The following is a 21,494-nucleotide window of genomic DNA, read 5'->3' as shown; positions in this document are numbered from 1 at the left end:
TAACCAGACAACAAAGGTAGAAATTTTATTTTCTATTTTGTTATCAGAATGTGTCCCTTTTTTTGGAATGTCCATATCAAATTCTTTGCAGAGCAGAACTTGGGGGGGGGGGGGGCACTGGGTTGAAATTTGACTTGGGAAGTACTTGACTTGAAGTTCAGAAACAGTACTCCATAGGGTATGAATTCTAAAAAATAACAGTTTTAAGTAGAAATCAAATCCATGGAAGATAGCAAAATACCAGACTATGTGAAATTACCTATCTCTAAAACAAAGCGAATCCATTTTAATGGGGCAAACAAGCATGCAACTTTAGCCCTACCTTCTCTCCCAAGCCACTGCTCCAGGTCCATGAGTATCCCTGGATGAAATACTACTGTAGTCCCACACCTCTTACTAAGCCTGCACAGGCCAACTTATAGCACCTCTCTTCAGGTTAATGCACTTTTGCCACAATGCTCATAGCCCCTACACTGCAGATTTTGGGGACGCCATTGGGAGTCACACCCCACAGTTGGCAAGCATTGTGTTAAGTCAATCAAATTTGGCACTGGGTTTCAGCCGAAAATGTGGTGTTGCAGATTGGCTCTATATTTCACCCCATATTTACTGAACAATACTACCAACGCAACTGTAGTTAAAATGCTAGCCAGTTTTGGGCATCAGGTTCAGTGCTGAAGAGGCAGAGCTAAAGGGATTTAATGTTTAATAAAAATCTCATACATCATGGTTTACATAATAAAAATGACATTAAAATAGAATAGATAGGAGAAATAATGGCATTCATCCAGACAAAAGGAGCAAGGGCTCCAGCTGGACCCCAGAGTTCACACACCATCCACTGTCTACAATGCCATGTTACCAAAGGAAATTTTTAAAAAATCTTGGAATGACTGTTCAGATTGAATACAGGAAGTAAGATTGTTCCACAATTTAGGGGCCAGGAAATAGAAGGTGGAAGTTCATGTAGATTCATAGTGAACTTGTCTGTGATTGGGACAGACCAAACAGTAGGAGTCCAATGATCTAAGGGCTCGAGAAGGGGTATAAGGGATAGCGAGTATGGCCAAATAAAATGATTGTCCTAAGTAGTACGTCTTATGGGTGAGCCAGAGAATTTTAAAGGGGATGCAGTAACAGACTAGTAACCAGTGTAGGCGAGTAAATACATTTTTTTTTGTAATTTGAATTTTTAACTGAGATTTGCCAATCATATGACAAATTGTTAAACAATATATGCAGCAATAGTATTTAAGAAAACAAGCATCCCGTCCAAAAGTAAAGTTGCAACATTAATAACTCACCCTTTAATTACCCCTAACAGAAATAATCACCCCACCCCCAGTACTTCAACTAAATGCACATGGTAACTGATCAATGTAATACTGTGAAAACCCCCATGTGTGCTCAGAAGGATCTGGTCTGTTCTTAAATGCTGTGAGCTTTTCCATTAAAATGACATATTTAAGACTATGATGCCATCTAGTGATTGAAATTGGGTTTGTAAATTTTCTTTCAGCAGCAACTACAAATCCGGCAGCATAGAAACAACAGCTCTGAAACCTAAGTGACACATTGATACTGGAGAGATTGAAGTTCAAAAGCATATCATCCTAACTGTATAGCAGAGCCTAGAAATATTTGTCATTGTTTGAACAAGAGCCCAAAATGTAGCCACTAGCAGGCAGTTCTTTCACATATGGATAAGGGTACCACAATTTCTCCAACAGAGAGGATCCGCTTTTACAGTATCTTTATATAATCAGTAGGGAGCGGAGGTACTAATGCATCAGAATCTTTAAACTATTTTCTTTGAAAAGAGATGAAATAGAAAAGGAATTTGAAGATTTGACAATATCTTCCCAGTCAACTAAATAATGGGGTAAGTGGATGAAATCTTTGATCATGGCAGAGAAATTGGACAGCAATATTTTGGAGTGTCTGGAGTTGTCTCAGCCGGTTGGATGAAACACCCACACACACCACACTGCAGTAATCCAGTCGTGATATCAGCAAGAAACAAGAGTGTGGAATGAGTCAAAATCAAGGAAAAAGTGTAAATAACAGTCTGAGAAAGGTAAAGAAGCAAAGTATAATCACATTCCCCCCACTATTCAGCTGGCGACAGTCAGCATTTTTTAAAATGCAAAGTCCGGGCACCGGTACTGAATACTGGGAACTAAATGTGGGCGGGCTGGGCGCCGGAGTTTACAGGCCTGGCCGATATTCTGCTGGGGCTGAACAAGAGTTATGCGGATACAAGCAATGAATATCAGGCCAGCACCCTCATAAATATTTTTTATTGTTAAAACCTGATCCCTCTCCTGGCCTCTCTAATACCCCCCTCCCTCCTCAGTCAGGATGCCCTAAGTCTCTTCCCTCCTTCCCAAAAGAAACCATCCAATGTCTAGGTAAGCGCCCTCGGGCCTACCTGTCTCCCTGATGGTCCATGAGGTATCTTTAGAGGCAGGTGCACAGCCCCCTCACAGCTCCATTTCAAAATGGCTGCTGTGAAAGGTCACAGCAGCCATTTTGTCAAGCAGCCATGAGGGGCTGCGCTCCTGCCCCCAATGACCCCCATAGGATCACCAGGGAGACGGGTAGGCCCAGGGGGGCCAACCTAGATATCAAGGGGGAGGGGAGGGACTTCGGGTATTAGAGAGGATTGGGAGGGGGATTGATAGTGTTTTAGCAACAACAAATAGATATGTAGGTACCAGTCAGACATGGTTAAAAGTGAGGTGAAGGAAGCTATTGGAGCTAAAAGAAAATCCTTCAGAAAATGGAAGAAGGATCCAACTGAAATTAATAGGAAACTGTATAAAGAATGGCAAGTCAAATGCAACGCACTGATATGGAAGGCAAAGAAAGACTTTGAAAAGAAGATTGCATTGCAGGCAAAAACATAGTAAAAACATTTTTAGGTATATAAGCAAGAAGCCAGCAAAAGAATTGGTTGGATCGCTACATGACAGAGAGGTAAAAGGGGCACTCAGGGAAGATAAGGCATAGCGGAGAGATTAAATTAATTCTTGGCTTCGGTCTTCACCGAGGAAGATGTGAGAGAGATATCGGTGCCAGAAATGGTATTCAATGCTGACGAGTCAGAGAAACTGAATCAAGTATATGTAAACCTGGAAGATCTAATGGGGCAATTTGACAAACTGAAGAGTAGCAAACTGCCAGGACCAGACGTTATACATCGCAGACTATTGACAGAATTGAAAATTGAACTTGCAGAACTATTGTTAGTAATATGTAATGTATCTTTAAAATCAAGCATCGTACCGGAAGATTGGAGGGCGGCCAATGTAACGCCAATTTTTTAAAAAGGGCTCCAAAGGTGATCCAGCAAATTACAGACTGGTGATCCTGGTGTCAGTTCCGGGCAAAATGGTAGAGACTATTATAAAGAACAAAATTACAGAGCATATTAAAAAGCATGGATTAATGAGACAAAGCCAACATGGATTTAGTGAAGGGAAATCTTGCCTCACCAATCTATGCAGTTCTTTGAAGGGGTGAACAAACAAGTGGATAAAGATGAGCCGGTCGATATTGTGTATCTGGAATTTCAAAAGGCATTTGACAAAGTACCTTATGAAAGACTTCATAGGAAATTGGAAAGTCATGGGATAGAAGCAAGTGTTCTATTGTGGACAAAAAACTGGTTAAAGGATAGAAAACAGAGAGTAGGGTTAAATGGTCAGTATTCTCAATGGAGAAGGATAAATAGTGGAGTTCTACAGTGTTGGGACCGCTACTTTTTAACATATTTACAAAAGATCTAAAGATTGGAATAACTAGTGAGGTAATTACATTTGCCAACAACATAAAGTTATTCACAGTTGTTAAACTGCAACAGTATTGTGAAAATTGAAAGACAACCATAAGAGACTGGGAGACCGGGCATTAAAATGGCAGATGATGTTTAATGTGAGCAAGTGCAAAATGATGCATGTGGGAAAGAGGAACACGAACTATAGCTACATGATGCAAGGTTCTGCTTTAGGAGTCACTGACCAGGAAAAGGACCAAAAAGTCATCATTGACAATACTTTGAAACCCTCTGCTCAGTGTGTTGCGGTGGCAAAGGCGGCAAATAGAATGTTAGGTATTATTAGATCCATACCGAAACTGAGTGTTAACATCAGCTTGCAAAATGTGATGTTGTCATCCATGCAGGGACAGTGTGAAAAATGGCCACTGCGAGGAGGCAGCCAAAGATCAGCGATGCTGACACATTGCTGCTGGCCACGCGCTTCCTTAGGAAGCCAGCCAGGTATGTTACTATACCTGGCAATAGAAAAGAGAAGTTACAATTCTTACAGGAGGGGCTGGCTATGTCTCACAGACATAACAAACAAGCTTTCTACCCCAGAGAGGTAAGTGCAAGAAAGCAGACTAAGTTTCATGAGAGCATCAGTCAGCTGTGACCACTGTACACGAATGCACTCTCTTGCATGTCACTTCTGCAAATTAGGCAATGGAGAATGAAGTGACTAGCTCTGAGCGATAAGCCCCAGTGGTGGGAATTGAACCTGGAGGAATTGGAATTCAAAAGCTTAAAAAGCTAATTAATTAATAAAGTCCAAACAGGGTGTGTGTAGAGAAAACTATTCAGGTACAATATACAGGATATGCATTCTATCAAAACCCAACACAGACCGCGTTTCAACAGGAATATGCCTTCATCAGGGGTCCTATGAATGGGGCAACAGGCAATCTGCTGTCAGTTACATTTTGGAAAATGTGATGTCTGCAGGCCATATTTTTAGTACGCTGTCAGCACTAAACAAATTTTTATTTATTTTATTTTTGTTACATTTGTACCCCGCGCTTTCCCACTCATAGCAGGTTCAATGCGGCTTACGTATTATATACAGGTACTTATTTGTGCCTGGGGCAATGTAGGGTTAAGTGACTTGCCCAGAGTCACAAGGAGCTGCCTGTGCCTGCAGTGGGAATCGAATCTATCAGTGGAGTCAAAAGTGGCATCCTCTCAAAATTAATAGCGTGAGAGAATGCCACTTTTGACTCCCGCTGTTACATTTACTTTTTGAAAGTTTTAGAGTGTCGCACCTGTAGTGCTGACGGCGTACTACAAATATCTTATGGTTAGCAAGGCCTATGTTGGGTTTTGATGGAATGCACATCTTGTATATTGTACCTGAAGATTTTTGCCTACACACGCTGTTTGGACTTTATTAATACATTTATTTTTTAAATTTTTGAATTTCAGGTCCTCCTTGTTCTTCTTTGGACCCTTCCATTTTTTTTTTGACTATTCAGGTTTTGTGAAAGGTTCCTTTTCCTTCTTTGTTGTTTGGGATTTGAACCCGCCATGCCTGAATGATAAGTCAACTGTTCTAACCACTACGCTACATTAGTAGTTTGAGCACCCGTCCTGACATCCAGAGGTGCCCGGTCCAAATCCCACTGCTGCTCCATGTGAGCTTGGACAAGTCACTTAACCCTCCATTGCCTCAGATACAAGCTTAGATTGTGAGCCCTCCAGGGACAGGGAACTATCCAGTGTACCTGAATGAAATTCACCTTAAGCTACTACTGAAAAAGGTGTGAGCAAAATCCAAATAAATAACCATTTGTCTTGGTCATCTGTACTGAATCTACTGGAGGAGTGCCTGCTCATGTATGAGATCAATGAAACCACCCCAACAGTCTTTTCCCCCATGATGTCACTCCTTTATGTAAACCCCACTGCAAATAGCAATGTAGCATTCTGAAACATCTGTCACATGACTGCCACTCAACCTTCTCCCTTACTGGCAGAAACTATGAAACAGACAACAGAGGTGGAAAAGCAAGTGTCTGAGATCGAAGACACGTGGACATGCTGTGAACCTGAGATCGCGATTCTAAAACAGAAATTGCAAGCACAGCATGACAAAATTGGAAGATTTAGAAAATAGAGCCCGGCGAAGTAACTTGAGAATTGTAGGTTTACCTAAGAAGTTACCAGACAGGAATTTGGGCCCTCTTTTGGAACAATGGCTGGCTAAGAAATTCGCACTGACAGTAATGGGCCACTTTGTATTAACAGAACGCACAGAGTTGGGAAGCTACAGGAGGACAAACAACAACCAAGAGTGGTAATCGTTAAGGTACATAACTACATTCATAAAGCTGAAATTTTGTTGGGATATCGATCAAAAAGAGCCATGCTGAAATATGAGGGAATGCTGATACGGATTTTTCAAGATTACTCCGTCAGCGTGCAAGAGAAGAGGCGACGGTTTACCCCAATTTGTGCAGCTCTTGTTGAAAGGAAAATTCGTTTCATGCTGGTGTACCCTGCACTTTTGAAGGTGCAGATTGAAAGCAAGTGGAATTCTTTTGATTCAGTTACTGCGGCGAAGGACTTTATTAACAAGGAGGCAAAAGAATCCGGTTCACCCTCTAGATGAGCAGAGGCCTCCTTTCCATTGTTGGCTGCGGGGCTATTGTACTGCACAGGCGGATTTCAAGCTAGTGCTACCCTTCACAGGACCTGAAGTTTGAGGGGACAAGTTATCAACGTGCATGGAACTGATGAGTGGGGCACTGTGGTTGTTGGTGGGGAGCGGGGAACCCAGCATGTTTTGTGATCTTTTACATGGTGGCGGTTAGACCACCGGGTTTAGAGGGCCAGTTTCAGGGTGGGACGGAGGGTAGGTTGTGGGTGTTGAATTGGTTTCGGGTGTGGCGGTGTGTGAAGGATGGGGATGGTTTGAGAGGGGGGGTTGGGCTTTGGGAAGGAGGCATGCGATGTACTATATTCTGGAAGGGGAGGGTGAGAATAGCCACTTTCTATTGGTTACTGGTTTTTCCTTGAGTAGGTGTGGGGATACCTTGTTGTGTTATGGGCTTATAGACTGTTTAAATATGGAACGGTTATGGAATCTGAAGGGCTGGCCAGGACCTCTGGATTTGATGAGAATTTGTATCAGGGGTGTGCAGTACTCTTCCTTCAGGGATGCCCCAATATAGAGTAATAACATGGAATGTGGGGGGATCTCCTCCCCGACAAAGCGGAAGAAGATACTATCCCATTTAAAACGCCTTAAGGCGGATATTGCATGCCTGCAGGAGACCCGACTCTCAGACTCGGAGCACAGTAAGTTAAAGCAGGCCTGGGTGGGTCAGGTTAGTTACGCCTCCTCTGGAGCACGGAAGGGGGGTGTAACGATTTTATTTCACAAAAAACTAGTCCAGACCTCTGAGGTCCTCCTGCATTTGATCACGTAGGGTGGGGATATTTGTTCCAGGTGCTTGGATGGGTAGGCCTACCTGAATGGTTTCTACAGGCACTGAGAGCACTCTATGAAGGCCTAGAGGCGCAAATAGTGGCTAATGGTGGTAGGTCAGCAAGCTTTGAGGTACAACGCGGAACAAGGCAGGGTTGTCCCTTGTCTCCCCTTTTATTTGACATCTCACTACAGCCTTTAATTCGTTTGCTGAATAACACCATTGAGATCCAGGGTGTGTGCTTAGGAACACAGGGGGTTGACATTAGCATATGCGGATGATGTCTTGCTCATCCTGTCTGACCCCCAGATCTCCCTTCCGTGCGCACTGGAACTCCTGCGGCAGTATGGTGCCCTGTCAGGGTTCTCTCTTAACTTGCATAAATCCTGTGTGTTGGCGCTAGATGAAGGGCTGAGATGATCCTGGAGGGGGAAGCTCCCGCTTAGTTGGAAGGACACGGCTTTGAAATACCTGGGGATAATAATTCCAAGAGACCTCACCTCTTTGTATGCAGTTAATATTAATCCACTTCTTAAGATGACTAGGCGTAAATTGACTCTTTGGCAAACCCTACCTCTGTCACTATGGGGACGGATTGCACTATTCAATATGATATTAGCCCCCAAGTGGCTATATTTATTCCAGCAACTACCCCTATTCTTAAAAAGGAGGGCGGAGAGGATGTTGGGACGACTCCTGCAGGGTTACTTATGGCAAGGGAAGAAGCCTAGACTCCCGCTGGCGATGATCTCTACCCCCAGGGAATATGGGGGGATGGGCCTCTTGAGTATCAGATACCTAACAATTGCATGTGCGATGCGACATATAAATGATTGGTTCCGGGGCACTACAGAATTTTCTTTAACACTGTTGGAGACCACCTTATTTCCAGATATTCATTTCAGCCAACTGTTGCATACTGGGGGTAGATTGCCAGCGCACACCTTTCAGCGGCACCCACTATTGCACTCTCTCAGAGCTACCTGGCACTGGCTGTGTAGGAGACATCGCATTTCTGCCGAGATCATCCCTCTGCTCTCAATATACAATAACCCTGCATTTCCTCCGGGGCAAGAGAGCAGTATATTCAGTCAATGGGCAAAGAAGGGGATTATCTATTTAGCTCAGTTGTAGATGAGGAGGGTCATATTAGACCTTATTCTTATCTACAGATTAAATATGGTATTCCATCAGCACACCAATTCACATACCTACAATTGCAGCACTACATCTTATCCCTGAAATGGACAGACCTGACTGAGGATGTACTGGATGTGCTCTCAGAGGCATACTCCCTAGGGGCTCAACAGTTGGTGTCCTTAAAATTCCACCACCAACAGTTGAAAGACACAACCATAGAATTAGATTATGCACGCTTGGCCTCCTGCTGGTCGCAGGATCTTAGTGGCAAAGTGACATCAGATTTGTGCAAAAATTATATAAAACACTTGTACTCACAACGTTTATCGATCCTACAGAAAGAGAAGTTATATAAATTTATATTAAGAATGTATGTATCCCCTCAGCGGGCATTTAGAGCGAGGATATCTAAGAGTGGATCTTGTAAAAAGTGGGGGGGGGGGGGGCTGGCTACCTAGGGCACATGTTTTGGTCTTGCCCCAAGGTTCAAAGTTTTTGGAAAGGACTGCTAGGGGCGGTGGATGCATTATGGAGTTGTACATTAGTGTGTGATCCCTTGCTTCTCTTTAATAGCTACACATATACATCTGTTCCCCCCTTGGGTTTCAAGGGCTTTATATGGATGGCAATATTTTTGGGGATCAATGTCATCCTGGGTTCTTGGCTGTCTGACACGGGACCTTCTCTAACGGTGTGGAGAACGCAGTTAATACACCAGATGAGACTGGATAGATGTGGTGTGAAAAACTTAGTGTACCGGGTTCCTGAATTCGGGAAATGTGGGAGCCGCTATGGCTCACCTTACCTTCCAGAGGGAGCAGTTATATTCTGAACTTCTAATTATACCAGAGCATGTCAGGGTGGGGGAGGTGGGTCAGGGTGTCAAGAAAAAGTTCATGATATTTGGTTTTGCTTAGACTCTTATGACTTGATGATCCTATCTGTATAACTGTATAATTGTGAAAACATTGGAGTCCAATTTTGCTGTTCAATAAAAATTTTAAACATAAATATATGTGTTTAACTTGCATTAATGCACATTAGTAAATGAGACTGATTTTTCAGACTTCAGTACAAATATGCAGTCAGGTACATATTACTAAAACATCCAAAAAGATCAGTGGGATTTTTTAATCCCTCACTTACTTGTCATTGGTGAGGTAAAAGAAACGCTTGCTCACACAGCCAATGTAGAGAAGAGACAGAGCATCCAAATGAGCAAAGATCTTTATCAATATTTCTGATGGCAAACTGCAAAACAAACAAGACAGGAGTGTCAACTGTTGAGGACACACAGTGTCTACAGTTTATACACAAGGCTTACAGCAAGTCTCTGAGAATAAAGAGTAGAACAGATTTGGGTAATCACCTCCATAAATCCTTTGTAACAATTAAGGTAAGTTATTAACTTTCAAGGAACAAGAATCTTATCAGCTGTATTTTCTGATCTAAAATCTACTACTACTACTACTTAGCATTTCTACAGCGCTGCCAGGGTTACGCAGCGCTGTACAAGTTTAAACATGGGGAAGGACGCTCCCTGCTCAAGAGAGCTTACTACAAACATATTACACCTACAGGATTCCAGTAGCCAAAAATGTTAAACTCTTAATTCCTTACTCATCACTTCAGCACATTCACAATTAACAGGTTTCCTAACGATCTTGTAAGCCCATCTGCCCACAATGATAAAAAATAGAAAGAAAAAGATGTCAAAACTGTCCTGGATGAGGAAGAATATCTTACAAATGGTCACACTATGGCTGGCAGCTTGAATATATCCTCAATAGTATAGGCCAGAAAAACTGAACAAACTGGATGGGTCAACTGGTCTTTTTACATCATCATCATCATATGTAAGCCACATTGAGCCTGCAAATATGTGGGAAAATGTGAGATACAAATGTAACAAATAAATAATAAATACATAAATAAATCATTTACTATGTTCTAAAGGGATGAAGACTGCAACCAGCCCTGAACAATAGCAGATAAAACCACCAGAATTTTTTCTATCTACATGAGAAGTAAGTTGGCCTTCTGCACTTCTGGTACTCTCCACCCCCCCCCCCCCCCCCCCAATCCTCAGCATTGATGTAAGCCACCACTGCAGAACTGGAGAAAATTCACACTGTATTTCTGCAGAATCAGGCTTATGGCACTTCCTTTTTGGGCAGTTGATCGCCCACTACGCTTCTGCCCTGGACCACAGACCCTGAGTCACTTAACCATGGCATTGTGCCCCCTGCCCACAGGGCCAGTTTTAGACTTACTGGGGCCCAGGGCAGAAATTAAGGAGGGGCCCCCTGATCCCCTCTCCTCCCTGCCCTCTCCCCCGATCTCCCCACGTGCATTGCTGCTACGCGGTCCAGGCATCTCTTACTCCTCTCCCCACAACAGTCCATCTCCTACTCCCTTCCCCTCGCCTTGTGATCTTCTTTAAAATTTTTATTCCCCATCTCAGAGGGGACCCAGTGCAGCTGCCATCCTCACAAGCTGCTCTGGCTGCCATGATCCGCCCAGGCAAAAACAGGAAATTGCGTTAGGGGGGTGGATAGCGGCAGAGGGCAAGCTTTGGTACAGCTGGAAGCAGCTTGTGAGAAGGGAAATAAATTTTTAAAGATCGGAAAGCTGAAGGGAAGGGAGGAGGAGACAAACTGTAGTAGGGAGCAGGTGTCCGGACTGCGGGCCCACCTGGAACCAGGGCACCTGCTCCGTTTGCCCCCCCCCCCGAAAAAAAAAATAATACCGGCCCTGCCTACCCACCTAGACAGGCATCTGTTGTTTGTTACATTTGTACCCCGCGCTTTCCCACTCATGGCAGGCTCAATGCAGCTTACATGGGGCAATGGAGGGTTAAGTGACTTACCCAGAGTCACAAGGAGCTGCCTGTGCCAGAAGTGGGAATTGAACTCAGCTCCTCAGTTCCCCAGGACCAAAGCCCACCACCCTAACCACTAGGCCACTCCACCACCACTCACAGGAGCACCTTCAAGTTCACTCAATTCATTAATTTTCCAGTGATCAATCATCAAAAGAAATATCCAGGTCTCTGATTAAAGGGACAGTCTCATCCCAAAATCCTGCTCCTGTGCTGACCAGCATCCCAGGAGAAACTAAAGCAGAGGCCACATGTTTGCCCATGACCACTGGTATCAATGCTGATGACATCAAACTCAGGTCTTGAAGATAGCAAGCAATGAGCCAAGGGCATAAAACTAAGGAGTGCTGCATCTGCAAACAAAGCTTGATAATTCTCACCTAACTCGCGTAGATCTTCCTTTTCTTGGCATTGAAGCAGGCTCCCAGACACTCTAAGGACCATTAGGGCTCCAATTTACTCTTGGTGAAATTGTCCACTCAATCCAAGCTCTGCAGGAGCAGGATTACAGGGACCACAGCAACCCAGCTTTCTGCTACTGATTTTGCCCTGATGAGCTAAGTGCACTACACAGACTCACAGCTGCCATCACCAGCATCTTTGAAAATGGCATGTGAAGCAGAGATAAGATGAGACTAAACAGAAAAGTACAAAACTGGAAGTGCCAGTCCAAAATCACAAGTCTCAAATTTCTGGTGATTTCTCCTGATAAGGATAATTGAGGTATGTGAGATCTTTTTTTTTTTTTTTTTCTTTCATGAGAAACTACCTACTTCTAGCTGTCTCTGCCTCTTTCTTTTCTTTTGTATATTCCTTCCTATACTAGGCCTGTAATATGGCCCTGCTAGTCCTCAGTTTTCCTAGCCTTGCTGTTCTCAGCATATTTTTAGTTTCTTCCTGCAGCTGCATGTAAGCTACAGTGCTTTCTCAGTAAATGGAAAATACATGTTGCATGTCAAGGTGACACTTGGGACGAAATGAGGCTATGCGGCCCATATTTGGCATATATGGTGGTGATGAGAGACTGAGGATCCTGCAAGTCCAAGATGTTCCAACGGAAATATGTGTTCAGAGAAGAAGGACACCAGGTGTTTCATACTACTTATTTGTTAGCTGGTTTCCACGCTGGGAGCACGCTTTACTGATAAGGAATTAGCCAATTGCCACAAAGTGTGCATGTGAACACAAGTAGGAGAGGATGGTAGAATACAGGAAATTGCCATTTTTGTATATTACTATATTATTGTGATGGAAGGGAACAGGAAAATCCGTATATGATCACAAGTTAGTTTAGGAGAAATCACATGATTTGGGAGAAATGAAACTTATTTATATCCCACAGTATTCTCACCCATAAGCAGGCTCAATGTGGCGTACAATAATTAATAAGCAACAATAGTACAAAGTACAGTAGACAAGGTATATATACAGTATATACAGTGGGGGAAATAAGTATTTGATCCCTTGCTGATTTTGTAAGTGTGCCCACTGACAAAGACATGAGCAGCCCATAATTGAAGGGTAGGTTATTGGTAACAGTGAGAGATAGCACATCACAAATTAAATCCGGAAAATCACATTGTGGAAAGTATATGAATTTATTTGCATTCTGCAGAGGGAAATAAGTATTTGATCCCTCTGGCAAACAAGACCTAATACTTGGTGGCAAAACCCTTGTTGGCAAGCACAGCGGTCAGACGTCTTCTGTAGTTGATGATGAGGTTTGCACACATGTCAGGAGGAATTTTGGTCCACTCCTCTTTGCAGATCATCTCTAAATCATTAAGAGTTCTGGGCTGTCGCTTGGCAACTCGCAGCTTCAGCTCCCTCCATAAGTTTTCAATGGGATTAAGGTCTGGTGACTGGCTAGGCCACTCCATGACCCTAATGTGCTTCTTCCTGAGCCACTCCTTTGTTGCCTTGGCTGTATGTTTGGGTCATTGTCGTGCTGGAAGACCCAGCCACGACCCATTTTTAAGGCCCTGGCGGAGGGAAGGAGGTTGTCACTCAGAATTGTACGGTACATGGCCCCATCCATTCTCCCATTGATGCGGTGAAGTAGTCCTGTGCCCTTAGCAGAGAAACACCCCCAAAACATAACATTTCCACCTCCATGCTTGACAGTGGGGACGGTGTTCTTTGGGTCATAGGCAGCATTTCTCTTCCTCCAAACACGGCGAGTTGAGTTCATGCCAAAGAGCTCAATTTTTGTCTCATCTGACCACAGCACCTTCTCCCAATCACTCTCGGCATCATCCAGGTGTTCACTGGCAAACTTCAGACGGGCCGTCACATGTGCCTTCCGGAGCAGGGGGACCTTGTGGGCACTGCAGGATTGCAATCCGTTATGTCGTAATGTGTTACCAATGGTTTTCGTGGTGACAGTGGTCCCAGCTGCCTTGAGATCATTGACAAGTTCCCCCCTTGTAGTTGTAGGCTGATTTCTAACCTTCCTCATGATCAAGGATACCCCACGAGGTGAGATTTTGCGTGGAGCCCCAGATCTTTGTCGATTGACAGTCATTTTGTACTTCTTCCATTTTCTTACTATGGCACCAACAGTTGTCTCCTTCTCGCCCAGCGTCTTACTGATGGTTTTGTAGCCCATTCCAGCCTTGTGCAGGTGTATGATCTTGTCCCTGACATCCTTAGACAGCTCCTTGCTCTTGGCCATTTTGTAGAGGTTAGAGTCTGACTGATTCACTGAGTCTGTGGACAGGTGTCTTTCATACAGGTGACCATTGCCGACAGCTGTCTGTCATGCAGGTAACGAGTTGATTTGGAGCATCTACCTGGTCTGTAGGGGCCAGATCTCTTACTGGTTGGTGGGGGATCAAATACTTATTTCCCTCTGCAGAATGCAAATAAATTCATATACTTTCCACAATGTGATTTTCCGGATTTAATTTGTGATGTGCTATCTCTCACTGTTACCAATAACCTACCCTTCAATTATGGGCTGCTCATGTCTTTGTCAGTGGGCACACTTACAATATCAGCAAGGGATCAAATACTTATTTCCCCCACTGTATGTAATGGCTAAGAAAGATTTTGCTGAGCAGTTTTGTTATTCAGTCTGTGCGTCTGGCTACTGGGTGACAACCTGCTCCAGAGAGAACTATTATTTTGTATTGGCTTAGTGAGATACCAATAAAGAATTTTACTGGTTGCACCTATATCTAAGTCTGATTGTCTCTCTTATTCGAGCCTCTAGGGCTGAAGTGTTTTCCCCTCCCCAGGGGCAAAGGACAGGATTACACACTTTCCTATAACAAAATAGTTCCTCTGTTTGAACTATTTTAATTATTATTATAGATTGCTTTGCTATCACATTAAGGATAGGCGATTTATTAGTGATAAACCCCAAGACCTTGAGGTATCCTTCCCTCCTCCCCTAAAGGACAGAAATCACCAAAAGTAATATCTAATCCAGAAATGAATACTGCCCAAACACTGCAGTCGCCTGCTTTAAATCCAAATTATGACAATACTCTCCCCTCCATTTTGGAATTACAAAATAGATGGTGTACTGTCCTTGGCTCCATTACTACCTTAGGACTTGTACCACTGCTCCACATTACAGGAGACAAACACAGAAACTGTTGGCAGGTAAAGACCATAAGGCCAATCCAGTGTGCCTATCTACACCAACAACTAAGTTCTAGACAGATAGATAAGGAAATGGGGATGGGTATGATGAAGGAAGGATGGGGAAGGTAAGACTAGGATAGTATGGAGTAGCTAGGGTGACATGGTTAATATATAGACATCGTCATAATAAGAGAAATGTGTAGGGTTATGTCGGGTCGTTTGGGTAAGCTAGTTTAAAGAGATGGGTTTTCAACATTTTCCTAAAAGGCAAATTGTCATTGATTGCTCTGATGCGTTCCAATCTATTCAAGGTAGTTCAGCCTATTATGGGGGATGAAAACATCGGTACTCTACAGAAGAATAAGGGGTTAAGATTTAAGAGCAGATTCAAATAGGCTGGCTTTTAGCTTGGATTTGAATAGAACCAGAAAGAACAATGTACCAACTCAGGAGGTTTATTCCAAGCATGTAGCACAGCAACGTGGAACAAAGTCTGGAGTATAATGGAGAAAGGCACAGATAAGAGTGGCTTACATAATGAGAAGAGTTACCAAGGAAGGGTGTATAGAGAGATAAGAAAAGGAAATGAAGAACTACAGAATGCACGCATTTCTAGGTCTATAAGGGGTCCTTTTACTAAAGCTTAGCGTGTGCTAATGGACATTAGCCCACATGGCCCATAGCTATAAAATATGATGCGAAGCATTTAGTGTGTGCAAATTCCATTAGTGAGAGGTATGAACTGTATGTGGAAATCGATAGGAAGCCAATCAAATGGCTTGGGAAGAGTGGTTGTGAGTAGAACTGTATGAATATATTTACTATTAGGCTGGAAACGAATAATGAAAAATATTACTCAGCCGAATATGAATAATGGGCATTGAGTTTTAACAAGTAATAAAAGACGGGATACAAATATGAAACAAATAAAAAAAATAAACATGAAATCAGAGATCAAGTGTATTTCAGAAGGATTTAGCACAGTACAGCCCCAGATTATTCGTATTTGAATTTAAATTATTCATATTCAGGCGAATAATGTATTGGGGCCACTATTTGGGGCCAAATTGAATACAAATATTCAGTATGGCCCTTGTTATGATACCGGCTGAAGATGTCATGCAGCAAAATTTTAAAAAGATCAAAGGGAAGAAAGATGGTTCCGTGTGAGACCTGTGAGAAACAGGTTGTAGTAGTGGGAGGCGGTAAGAACAAATTGAAATTGGTTTTCCTGCTAATTTCCTTTCTTTAAGTCCTACTAGACCATCAACAGAAGTGGGTTATACTCCACACAAAGCAGAAGGCAGAGAACAACTGAGATGTCAATAAGTAGTAGTGCAGCTCTGGAATCAGTAAGTATTCTACTGACAAAACAGCTCTGAAACACTCTTAAGAATATTATATATTAGTCTTATTGCTTCAATAACTTGACCATATCATTCTTGAAACTCATAGAATAACTTCTAGTCCCATAACTCACAAAAGGACTAGGCAGCCATACTACCGAGTCATTCTAAACCAATATAATATACAGATACACAAAGATCAACAGGATGCATCTGCCCTCAAGGAGTCACACATCATGTAACCAACTACAAGGCCCCCACAGCCTACAGTCCACTGGAAGGATTCAACCAGAATATGTTTGATACAAGAGCTGGAACAACATATATTCAATCCCCAGGGTAAACATCACCCACATTTCACCTTCAGGAACCAAGCAGTAAGCAATAACCTCCAGGGAGAAGACAACAGTCCACATTCCATACCTAGGGATTATATAGCATTCAGATTACTCCCAAGAGTCAATACAGTTTCCAAGGATCAACGAGGCCTGCAGACAGCCTCAAGATTCGATCAAGAATGCAGTCAATAACCAAGATTGATCCAGCATCCTTCAGTCCTAAGGATCAACATGGCATACATTGGCACCTCAGAACCAGCACTGCATGCTTCCGACCCCTTGGTCTACCGGATGCAAGCTGCATCCTAAAGTAGGAGCATTAGGCCACCTCATGACCACAAGCAACTACCAAAGGCATATGGTACGACCCTGGTAACTATCTTCCCATATGAGTCACTTCACTGATCGATATCTGACCATACAGCTGTTGGCATTGATTTCTCTAAGCTGCACACTAATGGACATTCTTCATATTGGAGATTAAATGTAGAGATTCTTGCAAATGATGACTTCCTGCAAAAGATTCAAAGTGTCACACAGCATTATTTTGAGGAAAATGCTTTAAATAATCTCACTCCCACACGTTTCCAAGTTTATTCAGGAACTTCCTATTCTTCCCATCAATGAGCTCATGAGTGGCTTACATTCTAAAAAGGAAACTCCACCTTATGCCTCACCCAAATCGGCATAGGTTTCTCTCATTTGAATTACAAACAACTCAATATCTATGAACATTTATCAAAATTAATCAACATTTTTTTTATTTAGCTTCGTATAAGAACCTACTGCCCAGGTCCTTATGTGAAGCTAAGAAAAACGTTTTGATTAATTTTGATGTGTTGATAGATATTGAGCTGTTTGTAATAAAATTTAAATGAAAGAAACCTAACAACTCAATATCTATTCACACTTATCAAAATTAATCAAATTTTTTTAATTAGCTTCATATAAGGACCCGCACAACGGGTTATTTGAAGCTAAGTAAAATATTTTGATTAATTTTGATAAATGTGAATAGATATTGAGTAGTTTGTAATAGCATTTATTTATTTTATTTGCTGCATTTGTATCCCACATTTTCCCACCTATTTGCAGGCTCAATGTGGCTTACATTATGCCTCAATGGCGATCACCATGTGAACAAGTGCAAAGTGATGCATGTGGGAAAGAGGAACCCAAAGCATAACTACGTCATGCAAGGTTCAGCGTTGGGAGTCACGGACCGAGAAAGGAATCTAGGTGTTGTCGTCAATGACACGTTGAAAACCTCCGCTCAATGTGCTACTGCAGCTAGGAAAGCAAACAGAACGTTGGGCATCATTAGGAAAGGGATCGAAAACAAAAATAAGGATATTATTCTGCCGTTGTATCGCTCCATGGTGCGACCGCATCTCGAGTATTGTGTTCAATTCTAGTCGCCGCACCTCAAAAAAGACATAGTGGAATTGGAAAAGTGCAGAGAAGGGCGACAAAGATGATACAGGGGATGGAACGACTTCCCTATCAGGATAGGCTGAAAAGGCCGGGGCTCTTCAGCCTGGAGAAAAGGCGGCTGAGGGGAGACATGACAGAGGTCTACAAGGCAATGAGTGGAATGGAATGGGTCGACGTGGAGCGTCTGTTTACACCTTCCAAAAACACTAGGACAAGAAGAGGGCATGCGATGAAGCTGCAGTGCGGTACACATAAAACGAATTGGAGGAAATTTTTCTCCACCCAACGCGTAGTTAAACTCTGGAATTCGCTGCCGGAAAAGGTGGTTAAGGCGGTTAACTTAGCGGACTTCAAAAAAGGGTTATTGAATGGGCGAGGGAATAATACAGTATTTCTAGGATGGGCGGGAAAAATTGCTTGTTCTTTTGGCCGCTGTCGGTGACAGGGTGCTGGGCTCGATAGACCTTTGGTCAGTCCCAGCATGGTGATGCCCATGTACTTATTCAACTTGAACTACCCTTCAATTAGTAGCATCGGTCTTCGCCACAAACTCTGTAAACGAGTAGGCCTATTTCCCCACCAAACCGTAATGTTAAGAGCCTGCTGCCCCATAAAAAACAAACATTCAGCCGCCCCTCCCCCCCCAAAAAAATATAGCAAAAGCAACAACCCATAAAGCTTACCTTTACTACTCACAGCTGACTCAAATCTAGCTGTGCCTTCCAGTGATCATAAATGGAGCTCGCTGCAAGGTGCAAGCCCAAGGAGCACTGATATAAGATAAAGGGACTGGGAACATATCATCTCCATGGTCATCTGTTTGCGGGGTACCACAGGGATCCCCGCTCTCCCCGATACTCTTCAACCTCATGATGATTCCCTTGGCCAGGTTACTAGCTAAACATGGCCTTAATCCCTTCATCTATGCTGATGACGTCACCATATTTATTCCCTTCAAATCCAATTTATCTGAAATCTCCAACATAATAAATACAGGCATGACCACCCCAACCTCCTGGGCTAACGCTTTCAAGATGAAATTAAACAAAGAGAAAACGCAGTGTCTAGTCCTTTCATCTCCATACTCTCCTCTTCTCCTGACTACTCTCAGCACCCCAGATGTTAAACGCTCCATATCTGACAACCTAAAAATACTTGGCGTAATGATTGATAACCATTTATCTTTTGATAACCATGCTACATCCATCACAAAAAAAATGTTTAACATGATGTGGATTCTGAAGCGGGTGAGATCATATCTTCCCCTGGACACCTTCCGGAACCTTGTACAATCCACAGTACTCATGCATGCAGACTGCTGTAACAGTGTTGTTTTAGGATGTAAGACCCTAATCTTGAGGAAACTTCAGACCATCCAGAACACAGCTGCCAGACTTATCTTTGGCAAGTCAAGATTTGATAGCACAACACCTCTTCGAGAGAAGCTTCATTGGCTCCCCATCAATGAAAGAATAAATTTTAAAGTTTGCACTCAAATTCATAGGATTATATATGGAGAATCCCCTAACTACATGAATAACCTCATCGGCCTCCCAACTAGAAACAGATCATCGTTTTCTCGTACTTACCTCAATTTACACCTTTAAAATGAGAAAAACCTATGACGATTCGAGTGAGGGATAAGATGGAGTTTCCTTTTGTGAAACAAGTCACACCTGAGGTTTCTGAAGATTCTAACCTTTGGACAGTTGGTCGAGAAATGCATTAGGTGTAATTTGTAAAAAGCTATAATATCAGCGTTGGGATTATGTTCAAGTATTTGTGATTGCCCCCCGCTGTTAAATTGGACTGTGACTGTGATTATAAAATTAACTGGAGCAAATCAGAGCTAATGCTTATGAATGACTGGTGTATACAAACAAAGTTGAACTGTTCAGCATTCAAGTGGGCTGGCAGCAGTATAAATTATTTGGGTAGAGACTTACCCATTTTGCAAAGAGTAAGCAATTGAGAATGGAGAAAACTGAATTAATCCTGGCTCAATCTATTACTCAGAGGTTTGCACAGCAACTCTTTTAGTGAGGTCAGATCATCAAAAGAAGGTATTTGCAAAAACAGGAGAGCTGGAACAGGAGGACTGAGGAGTCGTGACAAACCAGAAGTCGGTACCTGGCTGTTCGGAGACTTGTGCAGCAGCACCTCTACAAAGTGGAGGAGAGCTCCTCCCAGTGCTAGTGTTTCTTGAGTACCGGTGATGCCAGTGCTCTGGCACTCCCAGCACAGTGCGTTGAAGAAGACCAATGCTTATGCTTCCCCCGACACTTAGCATCGAGGTCCTTCGGTGCCAACGAGGACAAAGTCAGACTTGTACCCGCCCTCGGTGTCGGATCCAATGCTGACCAGTCCCAGGGTCTACTTTCAGTGCCCAATGTCATGAGAGGTAGAGACCTCCTCAATGCCAATGCACACCCAGCTGTAGTCAAAGTTTGAACAGCCATCAGATGCTTCTGGTGCTGCTGGATTAGCCTTTGAGAAGCCAAAAAGTCTCTACTGCTGGACCTGCAGAGTTCTCTGTATCCTCAACTGCATTTGCAAACAGAGCGATTAAGAGTCAGGCTCATGGTCCATTGGATGACATCACCCAGATGTAAGAATACAGATGGTCTTGCTTGTCCTCAAAGAAGTTGCAGATTATTTCTCTATTTTCTATCTATTGATATTCCTTGCTGCATCCAATGGCGGTATATCAAATCATTTAATATATTAATCTTTGGAGTATTTGAGGGAGTTTCCCCTAGAAAGGTAATCTGCTCAGGTGCATCTCTAAACTCACAATAGCCATCTAGATAACATCACCATTGTCATATTCCTTGCAGATGTAATAATGAGATCATGTACAGTATCGGCCACAAAAACCATGACAGCTTCCAACACAGCACTTTCCTTGGCCTCAGTCATGGCCTCCAGTGATCTGGTTGACAGTTGCTGAATCCAGTGCATAATAGGCTTGGAACAGAACCACTGTAGAGCGTCCTGCAATGCTAAGCAGATACCTCAAAAAAGACTGCTTCACCAGAACCTCAATCTTCACGTCCTGTATGTCCTAGAGAGTTGCACGCCCTTCCATTGGGACTGCGGTCTTCGGCACAATCAACTTCTCCGACATCTGGAGTAAGAGAATATAATTTGTTTATGGTTATGCCTGTCTTCAAGCCAGCCTCAGGACTGTCCCACTCTACTGTTATCACATCTCTAATTGCTTGGTGTATAGGAAAAAGCCTTCATAGGCTTCTGCCTACCATCTAAAATTGGGTATCCAGAAGGGAGACATTCCCTTTCCTGCTTCTTAGCAATACTGAGAGCCTGCAGAGCCTATATTATCATAGAGAAGAGTTCTTCCCTTTTAAAGAGCCATATACCATTAGGCCATTCTCTCTTCCAGATTACCCTCTATTGGCAGAACCTCCTGGTCCCCTTAGCTTGCAGTTTCCTTCTGTAATATGACTGAGGCCAAGGTTATTGAATAGACCTCTAAGACCCAGAGATGCCCCAATA

General features: G+C 43.0%; 1 protein-coding gene across 1 annotated transcript in view; it reads right to left on the bottom strand.

Annotated features, from left to right (window-relative positions):
* The window catches only part of LOC115459014 (F-box only protein 15-like), a gene marked incomplete at its 3' end in the record, with an annotated part of 142,680 nt that overhangs the window by 102,994 nt on the left and 18,192 nt on the right, over window positions 1-21,494 (bottom strand). The window contains exon 2 of the mRNA XM_030188873.1: window positions 9,535-9,639. Coding sequence (XP_030044733.1) covers window positions 9,535-9,639 — 105 coding nt within the window. The remainder of the gene's footprint in view (window positions 1-9,534; window positions 9,640-21,494) is intronic.

Source organism: Microcaecilia unicolor, unplaced genomic scaffold (assembly GCF_901765095.1).
Source record: "Microcaecilia unicolor unplaced genomic scaffold, aMicUni1.1, whole genome shotgun sequence".
Lineage (NCBI taxonomy): Eukaryota > Metazoa > Chordata > Amphibia > Gymnophiona > Siphonopidae > Microcaecilia > Microcaecilia unicolor.
The sequence above is the reverse complement of the archived record's forward strand: the minus strand, read 5'-3'. Positions and strand labels throughout refer to the sequence as shown.